Here is a 17,595-nt window from a genome sequence, read left to right as displayed (position 1 = left end):
ACCACTGCCCTGCTAGGTCTACCATTTCAAAATTAACCAAGCGTAGAACACTGGAAGGCAAGTTCCAGGATAGGGCTATTCCCTGAGTTGAACGAATCCCAGTTTACAGCCACCCACTGTCTATCATCATCTCAGCATTTCATGCTTTAAAATATAGAGGACTAGTTATCTTCACCGTGGCATTTTTTCTTCGTCAGATGACCTATTTCCACTCTAACTAGTATTTCAATAGCAAGGCTATTGTTAACGTGACTTTGCCATCTCTTTTTTTTTTTGAGTTTGAGGAAACGCATTAAGGACAAATATATAGGAGAGATCTTGAACAAAGTAACACTGAAAAAGGATTAACGGTTTTAGTCATTTCTGGTACAGTGGATAAGAGCTCAGCTGCTAACCAAAAGCTTGGTAGTTCGAATCCACCAGCTGCTCCTTGGAAACCCTACGGGAGCAGTTCTACTCTTTTCTATAGGGTCGCTATAGGCCCGAATCAACTCGACGGCAACGGGTTTGGTTTGGCTTTTTAAAGGTGGGGGGGAATACCTCGCGATATCCTGTGAGCTGGAGGAAGTTTTAAAGTTTCCCTTTTTAATTTTTTGTCAACTCAGTGTAAAGTCTTTTAGACCCGAGGTTAAAATCTCGCACTCAGCATCGCTTTTTACACTCGCAGAGACGAAGAGCGCCACTAAACAAGCACCTGAAGCAGCAGCTGCCAAATAAAACAGGTCCCAGGAAGTGACTTCCGGATGGAGATGGGAGGCGTGGTTGATTTCCGGTCGGTGGGCCGGCGATGGCTCTTGCGCAAGCGCGGTTCGCACTTTCCTGCCTTTTCCTCTCCCCTCCCCCCATCCCCAGCCTGAGGGGTCTTGAGGTGACAGCGACTGCAACTACGACTCCTGCAGGACGGGGAGAAGATGGACAAGAGGAAGCCTGGGCGACGTCGAGCCTCATCAGGTGAGAAAGGGTCGGAGGAGGGTTGAGCGTATTGTCCCTTACACTGGGCAAATGGGAAGCAGGGGCGGCGGCAGGCGCTGCGGCCCGGAGCCGCGAGGGCGAGGGCGGGGCGGGGAGGGAGAAGAGGGGGCGCGCACAATGGAAGACTCCTGGGTCGCCTCCGCCCCCGGAGTCGCAGACCTAGTCCGAGCTGTCATCGAAGCTTCGGCGACTCTTCACCTCAACAGTCGTTTCATTTTTTCTCTCCTCCCGCGAACACCCTCCTTGAGTCTCCTCGGCCCACGAATCTTTCCGGTTGGCCTGCCGCTCTCCTGCCACGCCTTCCTCGTAATTCCACCAATGCACCAGCTTATCTTCCATTCCACTTTTCTCTATTTCTTTGATTCTTGATTCCCCCAACCCATCCCGACTCGATGGGTGGAAGGGCTGCACAGAAGGAAAGGTGGGGCTTACTAATTGATATTTCATTCCTTAGGTAAATACTGAAATGTGTCTCGTTCTTCTGGAACAGAAGCCTTCTCCAGCTTTTTCCAAAAGTGATTAAAACCCGAACAGAGGGTTTGAAGCCGTGCTTCCGTTGTGCTTTTATTCTCAGTATGTTTTTCTTTTTGAAATTGCATTAGGTTTAAGTGACCATCTTCGGTTTGGGGTTCTATGTCTTGAAAACATAAGTGGAGTTACAATTAATGAGGCTGAGCTCCTCCCAGCCAACAAGTTTTTGTGAAGCATCCCATCCATCAAGGGTACCCCAAGTCCTTGTGTTGTCTTTTACATAAGAGGCGGTGACAAGGACGTTACCTTTAATAAGCTTACAGTTTAGTACACTAACGCCAATGATCAATTATTTTGTTTCATTTTTTCATTTCCTGTTGTACCATTTATTTTTGTAGAAACCCAAACCAAACCCCTTGCCGTCAAGTCAATTCAGATTCGTAGGGACCCTGTAGGAAGAGTAGCACTACCCTGTAGGGTTTCCAAGGCTGTGATCTTTAGGGAGAACAGCTCCGGTGGCGCAGTGGTTAAACACTCCACTGCTAACCAGAGCTCAGTGCTTTGAACCCACCCCAGCCTCTTTGCAGGAGAAAGAGGTGGCAGTCTGCTTCTGCACAGGTTATGGCCTTGGAAACCCTGTGGGACAGTTGTCCTATAAGGTCGCTATGAGTTAGAATCCACTTGACCACAGTGGGTAACCTTTAGTAAGCAGATTGTTGCCTCTTTCTCCTGCAGAGCGCTCTTGGGTTTGAACTGCATACCTTTCGGTTAGCACTTTAACCACTGCTCCACGAGGGCTTCTTTATTTTTGTAGAGACAGTCTTAATGCCACATTTATTTGAGAATTCCTTATGGCAGTGCATCGCAAGCTTTCTCAGCCTTAACTGCAAAGGAGAGTGAACGTGGATCTCTGGGGACATTGCCTGAAGCAGTCATTTGAAAGTCTGAAATCCCTTTTTATAAGCAATGTTAGCAATTTTCTGTATATTCTAGAGGTATTCTTTGTCTTTGAAGGTGTATGTATGATATGCGTGTGTGTGTGTGTATATATATTCCTCCAATAGGTCAGTATTTGCTTTAATATCCTTTTTTTCCTCCTTCAGAACTTTTGAGTAAAACAGACACATTAGAGAAATGCAGTGTTTATCTGGTGTCATTTGTGTACTCTGTAACACAGAACTTTAGGAGTAATCACACTTCAGTTTGAGATGCACAGCCTTATGGTGACTTTTTTCAGTAAATGCATTTCATCTTGCCTTAATGTTTTTTTGGTGGGGGTAGGGGGACAAGATAGTAACTAACTTTGCCCTTCAGCAGATCACATTTCTCTTTGCTAATATCAGTATACTCCTTTACCTGATTATACTTATATTATTTATTTTTTATAGTTGACTTATTTATTTTAATTTTATTGTGCTTTAGGTGAAAGTTTACAGTGCAGATTAGTTTCTCATTGAAAAATTTGTTTTGTGACATTGGTTACAATATCTGCAATGTGTCAGCACTCTCCCCCTCTCTTTCCACCCTTGATTCCTCTTGGCCATTCCTCCAGTTTTCTTGTCCCTTCTTGCTTTCTCATCTTTGCTTTTGTGCAGGTAATGCCCATTAGGCCTCGTATATTTGATTGCACTTAAGAAGCATATTCTTTGTGTATGTTATTGTTTTATAGGCCTGTCTATGGCTGAAAGGTGGACTTACGGAGTGGCTTCAGTCTCATACAATATTTGTCCTTTTGTGATTGACTGATTTCACTTAGCATAATTCATCCGTGCTGTGAGATGTTTTGTGGATTCATCATTGTTCTTTATTGTTGCATAGTATTCCATTGTGTGTATGTACCATAATTTGTTTATCCATTCATCTGTTGATGCGCATTCAGGTTGTTTCCATCTTTTTAGCTATTGTGAATAATGCTGCAGTGAACATGGGTGTGCATATGTCTATTTGTGCAACAGCCTTTATTTCTCTAGGATGTATTCCCAGGAGTGGGTTTATGGTTGATTTGATGCAAGTAATTGTGGGAAGTGAATTTGGAGAATAAAGCTGTTAGTTCTTAAAAGACATTGATATTTATGTTATGCTTCTGCAGAGGATTTTTTTTTCTCCTGATGAGTTTCGTTTTGGAGATGTCCCATCTAAAAGTAACTGTGGTTGACATATAACAAAAACCATTCCCAAATCTAATATCACCCTAGCAGTTCTGCAGTGTGTCTCTGGTTTTAAGAGATGAACACTAATTTTTAGGAATCATTCTCCTTTTCTTAATAGTGTATATTTTTATTTTTTCAATTAAATTCTCAGAAAACAAAGCAAAATGGTCAGTTGGTTGAAAGGGAGTCTGTAGATTCTGTGTAATAGTTATGCATGCAGTTAGGAATAGTTGCTAACTAGAACGCAAGTGACTGAAAGTGACATTTCTAGTTATCAAAATCTCGTAAGTACACAAAGAGAAGACTTTGATTAATAAAACAGGAAGAGGTAGAGGGAAGAAGGGAAGCAGTAGAAAAAACGACAGGGACAAGACAGGAAGTTTCATCTGTGAGACAGCAGTAAACTTCCTTAAACTTTATCCTAAACCAGAAAGAATCACAAAGGGTTATTTAGTGTATTGCTCAGAACTCTTTCAGTTACAAGTAGCAGAAACCCAATTCCAGCAAACCCAAAACAAGTATTTATGACTCACTTAACTGATAACTATAGGAGTGGTATGGTATGGCTTTTGGCATGACTGTATCCACTTAATGCAGAGGTTCCCGAAGTGTGGTCTGGGGACTTCTTGGTTCTCTCAGGCCCATTTGGATCGGTGTGGTCAAAACTATTTTCATAATAAATCTAAGACATTGTTCGCCTTTTTCCTCTTTTTCCAGGTTACGTGTATTGAAACCAATTGAATGTAGAACCAGATAGGAAAATTTAGCTGTCTTCTATTAAGCCAGACATGAAAGAGATTTTCAAATATGTAGAACAGTGCCACTCTTCTTAGTAATTTTTTTTTTTTTTGTCTACATGTTTGGTTTTTTATTTTTCCCTTAGCAACGTAACTTTCTATGTCCATACAGTATATATACAACTAGAGTGTTTTGTTTTGCTTTTTAAAATTATAGTCATGTGCCTTCTCATCCTATCCCTGAGGAACATGTTTTAAGTTCTTTGAGTAAAAGTTGTAAAACAGAAGGGAACCTCAAGTCCTCTTGGTTTTATTAGATAAGACTGTGGAGACAAAGACCACTGTAATTGTCACCTAGACCTCTCTTCCCAGTAATGTTTTGGAAAACATAGTTATATTAACATACCGTGAATTTATTGCTTTTAAATGAGTTACTATTTTAAGAGTAAAATAAAAATTTTAATCTTTTAAAATGAAACAACCCACAAAAACTCTGATTATCGTACTTTTCTGCAATCTTCCAGGGCTTTTTAGAGTCTTGGCTATGTTACAGTACATTTTACGTCTCCGAGAGAGACTGAGCGTTCAGCTTTCTCAAACTTCTACCCTATTATCATCTTTAGTGACTAATGTCCCATGAGATGGAGCTATAGTGGCACAGTGGTTAAAGTCATTAGTTTGAACCCACCGGTTGCTTCTTGGAAATGCTCTGGGGCAGTTCTTCTCTGTCCTGTAGGGTTGCTAGGAGTTGGAATCGACTCGATGGCAATGGTTTGGTTTTTGGTTGGTGATGGGATACATCTTTCCATAGGTTCAGGATGTGTCTGCAAGATTTTGAATTTTAAGTGTAATTGCACTATAATTGAGGTTCAAAATAGTACAATTAGTCACGATACCAAAAACTATCCCTTGCCATCGAGTCGATTCTGAGTCATGGTAAACCCATGTGTATCAGAGTAGAAATTTGCTCCATAGGGTTTTCAGGAAATGACAGTAATCTTAAGATCACTAGGCCTGCCTTCCACAGCACTGCTGGGTGGATTTGAACCACCAACCTTTTGGTTAGTAGCCAAGCGCAAATGGTTTACACCACATGGGGTGCCTTATTAATCATGATAAAGCTACATTATGTTAATTAAAGCCATTAGAATGCGTGGAATTACCCACAGAAAATATAGAGTTACAAAATTCTTGAACCACATACATCTATTTCAAAGTAGGGAGGAAGAGACACTGCTAAGGAGACTGAGGCCAAGCAGTTAGGTAGGAGGCAGATTAGGAATGTGATAGTTCTGTGAAGCATGAGATGAGAGTGTGTTGAAAGCCAGTGAAAAACAGTGTTAGAGAAATATGAAGTAATGTGAGGGTTTTGGATTTGGCAATTAGGAGGTCACAGGTAAAAAAGTGATTATAGTAGAGCAGAAAAGATAAAAGCCAGATTTCAAGAGGCTAAAGGAACAAATGGATGGTGAGAAAACGGGCAGCAAAAGTAAACTGAGAAAATGAGATGAGAAGGACAGATTTCTGGACCAACCTTCAGTAGGAAATTATGTAGAAAGGAAGTTTTTTATGAATATGAGAAACTTAAATTGGGTTGGTAGAGAGTAGGAAGAGGCATCAGTGGAGAGGGAAAGATTGAAGATACTAGGTAGGAGATTATTGACAGGGTGAGATGGGAGAAGAAATGGGAGAGGACAGCATCAAAGAACAGTTCACTGAGACGTGGAAAGGAGGGAAGATAGAGAAAATTTGAGAAGTTATGGATATTAAAATCATAGCTTCTGGTGAAATGGGAGGCAAGATAATCTTTTGAGGGACTTTTAGGTGGTATTGAAAGCTTAAAATAGCTATTAGAAGGAATAACTAGTACTAGATGCCGTTAAGTTGATTCTGTCTCATGGTGACCCCATGAGAGTAGTTTTCAGTGGCTAATTTTTTTGGAAGTAGGTCACCATACCTTTTTTTCCGAAGCGCCTCTAGGTGGACTTGAACCTCCAACCTTTCAGTTAGCAGTCAAGTTAACCATTTGTACCACCCAGGATCTCCTTGATCGAATAGAGTAGAAGGTAAACTAGGGATGAATAAGAGAAATATTAAATACCTTTTCAAGGTCTTAGTTAAAACCAGTGTAAGTTCTTAGTAGTAGTTGCTACAGTTATGTGACTTTTCTTCAGTTAATGTGAAGCAGTGCAGGGGCAAGAACTTGAAAAAAAAAAGAAAGAGTTTAGTTTTACTTAAAGTGTGTGGCAAGTATGGGGACCAGGAATGAAGTCAGTGGGAGTGAGGAAATGGAGGAGTCAAAGGACAGTATGCTGAGAAGGAGAGGGCAAGTTCACATTTGAGAACTTGAGAGGTAGAACAGTTTTTCACTCATGAATACGTATTGCTGAAGTGGGAATGTATAGAAGAAGGTTGTTGGAGTAAACTAAAGTGAATCCATTGTATTCGTTGCATCAATTCATGGACGTTTTAATGCTTCAGAGTGAGGGTAGATTTTAATGATAGAGCGTCAACAGTGAACCAAATATCAGAGTATTCTAGGAATTTTGGGGAGAGTCTTGGGTCAGTAGATGGCAGTCACAATTATGGATGAAGGAGTATATTGAATTTATGGGAATTTTAAAGAGGAGTTATTGCAATAAATATAGAATAATAATTGGAAGGGTAGTGGTGGGTGAGATTGTTAATCCTTACTCCTAGTTTTATAAAAGGGAGAAGAATCTCCTTGAGAGAGTTTTTAAAAAAGTTATCGATAAAAAGCTAAACCAAGGTGGAGGAAATGTTCAAGGGAACATTTAGAATACAAGAAGTTGTATTGATTCTGGAAAAGAATTTAGTGGGCTAGGGGAAGAGATGAAGAATGTAGAGTTGAAGTACACGAGAGATGAGAGAATAGCAAGGGAACAGGCTGTAGGGATTGACGTCTAGGGCGGTGAATGGGATTCCCAGCCCTGATAATGCAAGCCAGAGAATCGGAAAGTAGATTCGAGGGACATGGTAACACAGGAAGTCATTTGTGGGTAGGATTGAGTGGCCTTAAAGAATCAGACTGGAACTTTGACATATGGTGCTGTCTCAGTCCTGCGTCCCAGATGAATAACTAATCTGTGTCTTCAATAATTTAGGAGTATGCCTCTTGTGGCCTGCTTCATCCTAGTTGGTAGATGCCGATATTGATACCTCACCCACCTGTGGTCTGCACTTGGCACTAGAATGACCTTCCTGCCCATTTTTGCCTGTGTAAAGCTTATTCATTGTTCAAAGCCCTTTTGAATTGTAGCTTTCCAAGAACTATCTAACAAACTAAAAAAAAAAAAAAAAATTCATTTCTGAACTTCTGTGGGTGTTTATACTTCTTATATAATGTTTATCAGATTTCATCATATATTTTAGCTGTGGTGAATTGTCTAATCTCTGCTGCTATACTGTTAACTCTGTGATAGGGACTGTCTTATTCATCTTATAGCTTCATAACTTCCAGCATGTCTAGTGTGTACTGGTTAAGAATGCCACCCCTGGAATCAGACCGGTGATGAATCACCATGGTGACCTTGGCCAAGTTATTTGGATTCTTTAAACATAAATTTCTTTATCTCTAAAATAGGGACAATACTGTTATTGATCTCATAAAACTTTTATAAAGATTGAATGAAGTAATTTGTGTAAAGCACTTAGCATGGTGTCTGGTGATGGTGGTAAGTATTATTTTTCCAAATAACTGTTTACAGAATAAATAAGTGAATGATTCCACAAACTACTTGGGAAAAAGTCATGCTTTTTAATTGTTTGAGTAGTATATTTAGAATGAGAATAATTAGAGAGATTTTCTTGTATATTAATACTAATATACTGAGGTCTCTTAAAGAGGGATATTTTAATATAAAACATTGTAGTAATAATAGTTACCATTTATTTTCACTAACTACATGCCAGACATAATGCTAAATACTTCTGATATTGACTATTTCATTTAATCTTAACAATTGAAAAGGCACATACTCTCCCCTGTTTTACAGATGAGAAACTTGATGTTCAGAGAAGTCACAACTAGTAAGCCAAGATACAAATTTAGGTTGTCTGCGTTTAATGTCTGTACTCTAAGCACTATACTATACCAGACAGTCTTAAGTACAGGTACATCATATGTTTATTAAAACACTCCAGAATCAATCTAGAGTAAGACGGAGCAACTCAATTTTAAAAACCCCTAAAATTTGGGAAATCACAGTGGTGTTATTTAAAGGAAATGTGGAAATGTCGCACAACAGGATAGAAGCACTTTTAACCCGATGAGTCAGTTTGTACATACTAATCTATAAGCTGCAATGTAAGCAGCTGATACTCTTTTTTTCACCCAGTGGGGAATCACAGTGAACAGGCTGCCCTTTCCACATGGTTTTATTTAAGATATTTTGAAATTTGATGGTGCCTTGCACTCAGCTTTTTTTTTTTCATTTTTTTAAAAATTGTGCTTTAAGTGAAAATTTACAATTCAAGTTAGTTTCTCATACAAAAATTTATGCACACATTGTTACGGGACCCTAGTAGCTCTCCCTATACTGTGATAGCACACTGTTCCTTTCCACTCCGGATTTCCCGTGTCCATTCAACCAGATCCTGACCCTCTCTGCCTGCTCAGTCTCATCTCTGGACAGGAGCTGCCCGTTTAGTCTCATGTGAGACTTTTTTTTTTTTAAATGTATGTATTTAAGTAAAATTGACTAGAAAGTGAATTTCTACAAAGTGAAATCTTTCTTACTGTTTATTTTAAAAGTTATTTTTTGTAATATAGTTAAAGAATGATATAATATTGAAATTATTTGAACTTATCAGAAGCTGAAGTATATAGGATAAAATAATTTTTACATCAGTACTTGCTTCAAGAAATGCATATAGTAAAATTAATGCTATGTATTATGACCTTAATTCAGAGAAATTATTTCAGCTGTATAGATTTCTGGATAAGCTATAGTTCATTTGTTCTAATTAATTGTTATTTTAAGTTACTTTTTAAGTTGAGATATTACATACAGTAAAGTACACATATCTTTAGTATATAGTTTGATGAACTTTTTATACTTGTATACATATAACTGCATCACCATCACTTAGTTCAAGATATAAAGTATTTTCAGCATCCCAGAAGGCTCACTTGTGTCCCTTCCCAATAACTATTTTGATTAGTATCACCATAGGTAAGTTTTACTTGATCTTGAATTTCACATAAGTAGAATCATACAGTATGCATACTTCTGTGTCTGGTTTCCTTTAAACATAGTGCCTGTGAAATGTATTCATGTTGTATATAGCATAATTTATTCTTTTTAATTGCTATATAGTTTTCCATTGTATGAATGTACCTCTATTTATCCATGCTCCTGGTGGTTGACATTTGGGTTGTTTCCAGTTTTTGGCTAATAAGAACAAAGATAATTTGAATTCTTATACATGTCTGTTGGTGGTCATAAGCATTCTTTCTCTTGGTTATATATCTAGCAAGGTAGTCATTGGACATAGAGTAGGCAACTGTTTAGCAAGTAGATGGCCAAGTAGATATACTATTTTATATTCCCACTGGCAGTGTATGAAAGTTCTAGTCTCTGACCAATACTTGCTGTTTTCAGTTTTCTTTATTTTAACGCATTCTGAGGGCTGTGTAATGGTATCACATTGCCATTTTAACTTGTATTTCACTGATAATGAAATTGAGTACCTTTTTATATGTTTATTGGCCATTTGGACCTTTTTTTTTGTGAAGTGCCTATTCAAGGCTCTTGACTTTTTTATTGTAAAATATAACATAAAATTTGCCATGTTAATCATTTTTAAGTGTAGAGTATGGTGGTATTAATTATATTCACAATGTTGTGCAGCTGTCGCCACTATTTATTTCAAAAAAATTTTCCTCACCTCATGAGATGGGAAGGCAGAGAGGGTTAGGAGCTGGTTGAATGGCCATGGGGAATCGGGTGGAAAGGAGGAGTGTGCTGTCACAGAATGGGGTGAGCAATTAGGGTCACATAACAATGTATGTATAAAATGTTGTATGGGAGACTAACTTGAAATGTAAACTTCATTTAAACTAGAATAAAAAAAAAAAAATTTCCTCGCCTCAAATGGGAACTCTACCTGTTAAGCAATAACTCCCTGTTCTTCCATCCCTTGGTAGCTGCTAGTCTACTTTCTGTCTCCGTGCATTTGCCTGTTCTAGATATTTCTTTTGCCCATTTTTAAGATTGGATTGTCTTGCTTATTCTTACTGCTTTGTCGGAGTTCTTTATATATTTTGGCAGATATATTTTTGACAGATAATTTATTTTTTGACAGATATATTTATTACAAATAATCCTCTCCTAGTCTGTGGCTTGCCTTTTCACTCTCGATGACTTTTGATGAATATTGAGTTCTTAATTTTAATGAAGTATAGTTTATTAATCTTTTTCTTTATGGTTAAGAGTGTTTGTGCCCTGTTTAAGAAATCCTTGCTTAACCCAGTGTCATGAAGATACTCTCCTATGTTTTATTCTAGAAGCTTTATTTGCTTTACCTTTAAATTTATGATCCATTTCTAATTAATTTTTGTGTATGGTATGAGGTAGGGATCAGGATTTATTTATTTTTCCATTTGGTTATCAAATTGCTTCCACGTCGTTATTGAAAAGATCATTCCTCTCCCAGTGAACTGAAGTGATATCTTTGTCATAGATGTTGTTATTGTCTGTCGTTGAGTTGATAGAGTAGAACTACCCCATGGAATTTCCTAGGCTGTAATCTTTATGGGGAGCCCTGGTGGCGCACTGGTTAAGAGCTTGGCTGCTAACCAAAAGGTCAGCAGTTGGAATCCACCAGCTGCTCCTTGGAAACCCTGTGGAGCAGTTCTACTCTGTCCTGTACGGTTGCTATGAGTAGGAATCGACTCAACAGCAGTGGGTTTGGTTTTTGGTTTAATCTTTATGGGAGCAGATCTCCAAGTCTTTTCCCCCTGCAGAGCCGTTGGTGGGTTTGAACTGCAGACCTTTCAGTTAGTAGCTGATCACTTAACTGTCGTGCCACTAGGGCTTGTTGTCATAAATAGGTGACCACATACATATGGATCCGTATCATTTATTTTTGTTATGAAATTTGTGATATACTACATAGACTGTAAGTTCCAGGAAACTGGACTGTGTGTAATTTGCTTACTACACTATAATTACTGCCTGCCACAGTGAAGTGACTGACACATGGTAGACATTCAATAAATATTTGCTGATTGAATGAAATAATTCACAAAGGAAATATCCATAGGGAAGTCTGAAAAAATATTGGTGAGGAAAGAGTTAAGCTGGTACCCACTTGTATAGTGTGCTTAGATATTTAGTAGAACTGGACATGTTTTTGTAGAATGTTTCCAACTTATAGATCTTACCTTCTGCCTTTTTTTTCCCCCTTCAGATTATAAGAATTTGTCCGTCAGATGGTTCAACCAACATTGATTGAATACCTGATGGGTGCTAGGTCTTTTGCCAAAGAAGTTCTGATTTAGTACTTAGAGCTAAGTTTCCTCCTTTTTTCTTTTGTCATTATACATATATTGTGTAGTAGAGACATTTTATGACAATCTGGTGTTCTGTCACATGTAATTATAATAATTATCCTTTTTTGACCTTTACGTTTAGTCCTTCAGGTTCTGTAAAATGTATCAGTGTAAATCCTAAATCTAACAAGAAGTTAATTTAAAACAAGGGATACTTTCAATCTCTTTTATTAAATTGTTTGTTTCATTTAGGTGTTAAATGATAATTTTTATCATATCTTTGGTTTTTATAGAAATTGTCACAGAAGGAAAAAGGAGAAAGTCTTCATCTTCTGATTTACGTGAGGTATGCATTATTTTTAACCTATTTATTATTTTTAGAATTATGTTTATTGAAAGTATTTTATTATTTGTTTTTATAATAAAATTTTAGAGAGAATACTGTAAAACTTTGACTAATTAGTGTTTTTGGGGAATGTGTATCCTAATTAACTGAGGGTTAACCAGGAAACCCTTTCTGGAACCAGCCTTGTTTAAATCATTGTAGTATGTACCAGTATACTTTCCAGGCCTCATTTTAGATTTTATATAAAACATAACTCAGCATTTCTCTTATGACCAAATATATTAGAGTGCCTCATGTTCCTTCATTAACAAAACTACAGATGTAGAAGAGTTGTATACGAGACATATGCTGAAAATTGCTATTTGAAATACATCCTTTCGCACCTCACATATAAGCGAAGAGTAGCAAAATAAGCAATGTGAAGTTTCTACCTATGTAGGAAGTGTTTTAAAAATACGTTCTTGTTTAGAAAGATAGTCTTATTTTCCTCCAGAATTTTGTGATTTAAACACAATAGTACCCTAATTTACGTTATAATAATTTATTAGTTACTTTTCTCTGAAGCATTCCAAGTTATGCACAGAAAACTTTAATTTGGTACCTTTTTATACTATAAAGTTGTAACAAAGAGCAAAGAGGGAGAAGAAGAAATCGTGAAAGAGGTCTGTGAGAGGGAATTAAAAGCTCCTTAAGAAGACCATATAGAGAACATGGCTTCTAAAATTCTGGATTTTAAAATTTAAAATTCTGGCACTTAAAATTCTAAATTTAGGTTTAGTGGGGTGAATGACTCATAACTCGACTCAGTGGGTTTGGTTTTTTGATTGGGGTGAATGAGGGAAGTAAAGAAAATCTTATATTGCTAGGCTAAATATCATCACACTCAGTTTTAAATACCTCTGTATTGGTTACACATTTTCTGTGTAATATCTCTAGTGAAGTGAAATGTTCTGCGTAGATCATTACTTCCTCCACACAATTAATCTGAAATTCCACTGCTAGAAATTAGTAATATTTAGTTAATGTATTTCTCTTTTTGATTTTTAGATGTACAGTATTTTCTTTAACTTTTTCTTTTCAAATAACTTTAGACTTATAGAAGAGTTACAGAAATAGTAGAATTCCTGTATTGAATTGTGTCCCCCAAAAATATCTGTCACCTTGGCTAGGCTGTGATTCCCGGTATCCTGTGATTGTCCACAATTTTGTTATCTGATGTGATTTTCCTATGTGTTGTAAATCCGGTCTTTATGATGTTAATGAGATAGGATTAGTAGCAGTTATGTTAATGAGGCAGGACTCAATCTATAAGATTAAGTTGTATATTAAACCAGTCTCTTTTGAGATATAAAAGAGGCTCTCTGAGAGACAGGGGGACCTCATACCACCAAGAAAGAAGCACTGGGAGCATAGCATGTCCTTGCACTGAGAAGCTCCTTGACCAGGGAAGATTGATAACAAGGACCTTCCTCCAGAGCTGACAGAGACAGAAAGCTTTCCCCTGGAGCTGGCGCCCTGAATTTGGCCTTCTAGCCTCCTAGACTGTGAGAGAATAAATTTCTCTTCGTTAAAGTCCTCCACTTGTGGTATTTCTGTTATAGCAGCACTAGATAACTAAGACAGAATTTCGTACCAAGAGAGTGGGGTCGTGCTCTAACAGATACCTAAAATGAGGAAGCGGTTTTGAAACTGTGAATGAATAGAGGACTCAGAAGGAACTGAGGAGAGCCGTTATACTGGAGATGGCACAGATGGTGAGAAGCAGCAGCAGAGAAATGGCGACAGCAGAACCAGGAGACCTGCAAGAAACAGTGCTGACAGAGACTGGAGAACCCCCGAGAGTGTAGCCCCGGACACCCTTTTAGCTCATTAATGAAGTTACTCCTGAGGTTCACCCTTTGGTCAAGGATTGGACAGGCCTATAGAACAAAACGAGTCTAAGTGGGCACACCAGCCTGGGGGCAAGGATGGGAAGTCAGGAGGGGACAGGAAAGCTGGTAATAGGGAACCCAGGGTCAAGAAGGGGAGGGTGTTTACATGTTGTGGGGTTGGCGCCAATGTCACAAAGCAATATGGGTTTTAATTGTTTAATGAGAAACTGGTTTGTTCTGTAAACCTTCATCTAGGGTACAGTGGAAAAAAAAAGAATGTTCACAGTTATACCAATAATTATGTAATATATTCACTGGTCACCTGAAATTAAAGTGTGATTAAAAAAGAAAAAAAAGGAGACTGGCAAGAGACAGCTCTGAAGCTAGCCCACAGTGAGAGAGCTGAGTGCCTTCTGGCTGAAGTTTACTGGAGGAGTGGTGTGCCTCCCAGCAGTGGAGCTAAAGAGCTTTGGAACACTTGCCCCAGCAGGGCAGACAGGAGCAGTGAAGCCCGCGGGGCCGACAGGCCAAGGAACCAGGAAGCAGAAGCTGAAAAGGAACACAGGAAGCAGAGCTAACTCAGTGGACTTGCCACTCGGTTGGACTAGGAGAATAAAAAAACAAACAAACAAAACCCATTGCTCTTGAGCTGATTCCGACTTGTGCCCTTATAGGACAGAGTAGAACTGCTCCATGGGGTTTCCAAGGAGCGGCTGGTGGATTTGAACTGCCAACTTTTGGATAGCAGCCGAGCTCTTAACCACTGTGCTACCAGGGGCCTGCCCAAAGCCAAGGGAGCAGAGTTGCCATTCCATTGGGGCTGGAAGGTACAACTGAAGCCCAGGGCCAACGGTCCTTCACTCAGTATCCGGAGAGTGTGGTCAACACCCAGAGTCTGGAGGACAGGGCCATTGTCTAAATGGTCTCAGAGAAGAGAGGATTATCTTCAAGCCTTGAGGGCTAATGTAATATGTTCTGCTGACTTGCTTGGTGCCTGTTATGCCTTCTTTCCCTCCCATTGCTCCTGTTCGTAATGGACATTTCTAGCTTGTGCCTCTTCCATCATTGTACTTTGGAAGCAGATAATTCGTATTCTAGATTTCACAGATGATGAGGAATTTTTGCATTTTGGACTTGGAGTTGGTTGAAGATTTTTTTGCTGTGATATAATGGGGTGAATTTTTGGGGGCCAAAGGATGGAATGTCATGGATTGAATTGTGTCCACCAAAAATATCTGTCAACTTGGGTAGGCCATGATCCCTACTATTTGTGATTGTGCACTGTTTTGTTATCTGGTGTGATTTTCCTATGTGTTGTAAATCCTACCTCTGTGATGTTAATGAGGTGGGTTAGAGACAGTTATGTTAATGAGGCAGGACTCAATCTACAAGATTAGGTTGTGTCTTAAGCCAATCCCTTTTGAAATATAAAAGAGAGAAGCAAGCAGAGACGGGGACCTTATACCACCAAGAAACCAGAGCTAGGAGAATAGCACATTCTTTGGACCCAGGATCCCTGCGCTGAGAAGCTCCTAGTCCAAGGGAAGACTGATGACAAGGACCTTCCTCCAGAGCCGACAGAGAGAGAAAACGTTTCCTTGGAGCTGACGCCCTGAATTTGGACTTCTAGCCTACTAGACTATGAGACAATAAACTTTTGTTTGTTGAAGCCCTCCACTTGTGGTACTTCTGTTATAGCAGCACTAGATAACTAAGACACTCTTCATCCAGCTTCCCCTAATGTTAATATCTTCCATAACTGTAGTATGAACATCAAAAAAAAAAAAAAAAACCATTGCTGTCGAGTTGATTCTGACTCGGAGTGACCCTGTAGGACAGAGTAGAACTGCCTCACAGGGTTTCCAAAGCTGTAAATCTTTTCAGAAGCAGACTGCCACATCTTTCTCTCGTGGAGCGGCTGGTTGAACCACCAACCTTTTGGTTAGCAGCTGGGTGCTTTTATTGTTGCTCCATTAGGGCTTCTACTATGATAATCAAAACTAAGCAATTAACGTTGGTGCAATATTTTAAACTAAACTACAGATTTTATTTGGATTTCCTCAGTTTCTCTACTAATGTCCTTTTCCTGTTCTGGGTTCCAATCCGGAGTCCCACGTTTGCATTTAGATGTCACGTCTCCTTAATTTCCTCCGATCTATGACAGTTTTCCAGTCTTTTATCTTTCGTGACCATGACACTTTTGAAGAGTATGTTGGTCATTATTTTGTAGAATATCCCCCAGTTTGGGTTTGTTTCGTTGTTTCTTATGGTTAGATTAAGGTTATAGCTTTCTGGGAAGGGTATCACAAAAGTTATATGCCCTTCTCAGTTCACCAAGGAGTACATGATGATGATATGTCTTATTACTGGTAGTATCAACCTTGATCACTTGGTTAAGGTGGTATCTGCCTGGTTTTTCCACGGTAAAATGACTATTTTTCCCTTTGCAATTAATAGCTATCTTGGGGGAAATACTTAGAATATATAGAACTATACTGTTTCTTAAACTGTTGCCCACTACTTTAGCTTCTATCAGTGGATCTTGTCTGCAACAATGAATATATATGGTATTCTAACGGTGATTTTATATTTTCCTCATTTCTTCTGCATTTACTAATTGAAATTCTTCTTCTGTGAGGGAGAGCTGCCTCTCTTCCCTTATAACACATTGCCATCGAGTCACTTCTGACTCATAGCGACCCTATAGGACAGACTAGAACTGCCCCACAGGGTTTCCATGGAGCGGCTGGTGGATTTGATCTGCTAACCTTTGGTTTGCAGCCAAACGCTTAACCACTGCATCACCAGAGATGCGTATATACATAATCAGTATAGACTCATGGATGTTTATTTTATTCTACGGGTTATAATCCATTATTATTGTTATTGATTTTGTTGATCAAAGTGTTCTAGCTTGGGCACTGCTTGGGTCTTTCAGGTTGACTCCTGTGCTGTTTTGACATACCCCTATCCTTTTTTTTAGCACTTGCTTGCTTTCTGACCATAAGATGTTCCAGACTCATCTTGTATTTTCCCTGTCCCAGTCTTGGAATTAACGAATTTTCCAAGGAGCCTTGGTTCTTTTTATTGAAGAATGGTGTTTGGAAACTCAGGTCTTAATGCTAGGTGTGTTCATTGTTACTAGGGTGTCATTGTTTCCTAGGCTCTCTCAATAGACAGAACTAGAAACTATTACCCGTTGCTGTTGAGTCGATTCCAACTCATAGCAACCCTATAGGACAGAGTAGAACTGCCCCATGGGGTTTCCAAGGTAGATTCGAACTGTTGACCTTCTGATTAGTAGCTGAACTCTTAACTACTGTGCCACCAGGGCTCCAGAAAATATAAGTATGTAAATTAACCCATATATGCACACACATATCTTTATTTCTCTATCTGTATATCTATTAAAAAAAAAACCAACATGAGTTCAATACTGATACTTCTAATACTAATCAAACACCACAGGGTTTCTTCTAGCCTTCTCCCTTTTCTTATTTGTAACTTTTTTTCTGTTATTATTTACAGTATA

At 38.8% G+C, this 17,595-nt stretch overlaps 1 protein-coding gene across 5 annotated transcripts in view; it reads left to right on the top strand.

The window, feature by feature from the left end:
• Positions 1-808: 808 nt before the first annotated feature.
• SENP7 (SUMO specific peptidase 7) overlaps positions 809-17,595 on the top strand; it is a 203,958-nt gene continuing 187,171 nt past the window's right edge. For 4 of the 5 annotated variants that reach the window (XM_012556033.2, XM_023732870.1, XM_023732868.1 and 1 more), the window contains exons 1-2: positions 809-951; positions 12,140-12,192. In XM_012556033.2, coding sequence (XP_012411487.2) covers positions 912-951; positions 12,140-12,192 — 93 coding nt within the window. In that variant the 5' untranslated portion in view covers positions 809-911. The remainder of the gene's footprint in view (positions 952-12,139; positions 12,193-17,595) is intronic. The other variant, XM_023732869.1, reaches the window with a different exon arrangement.

The sequence above is a fragment of the Trichechus manatus genome, unplaced genomic scaffold (assembly GCF_000243295.1).
Source record: "Trichechus manatus latirostris isolate Lorelei unplaced genomic scaffold, TriManLat1.0 scaffold00055, whole genome shotgun sequence".
In the NCBI taxonomy this organism is placed as follows: Eukaryota; Metazoa; Chordata; class Mammalia; order Sirenia; family Trichechidae; genus Trichechus; species Trichechus manatus.
This window is presented reverse-complemented; position numbering and strand designations above follow the sequence as displayed.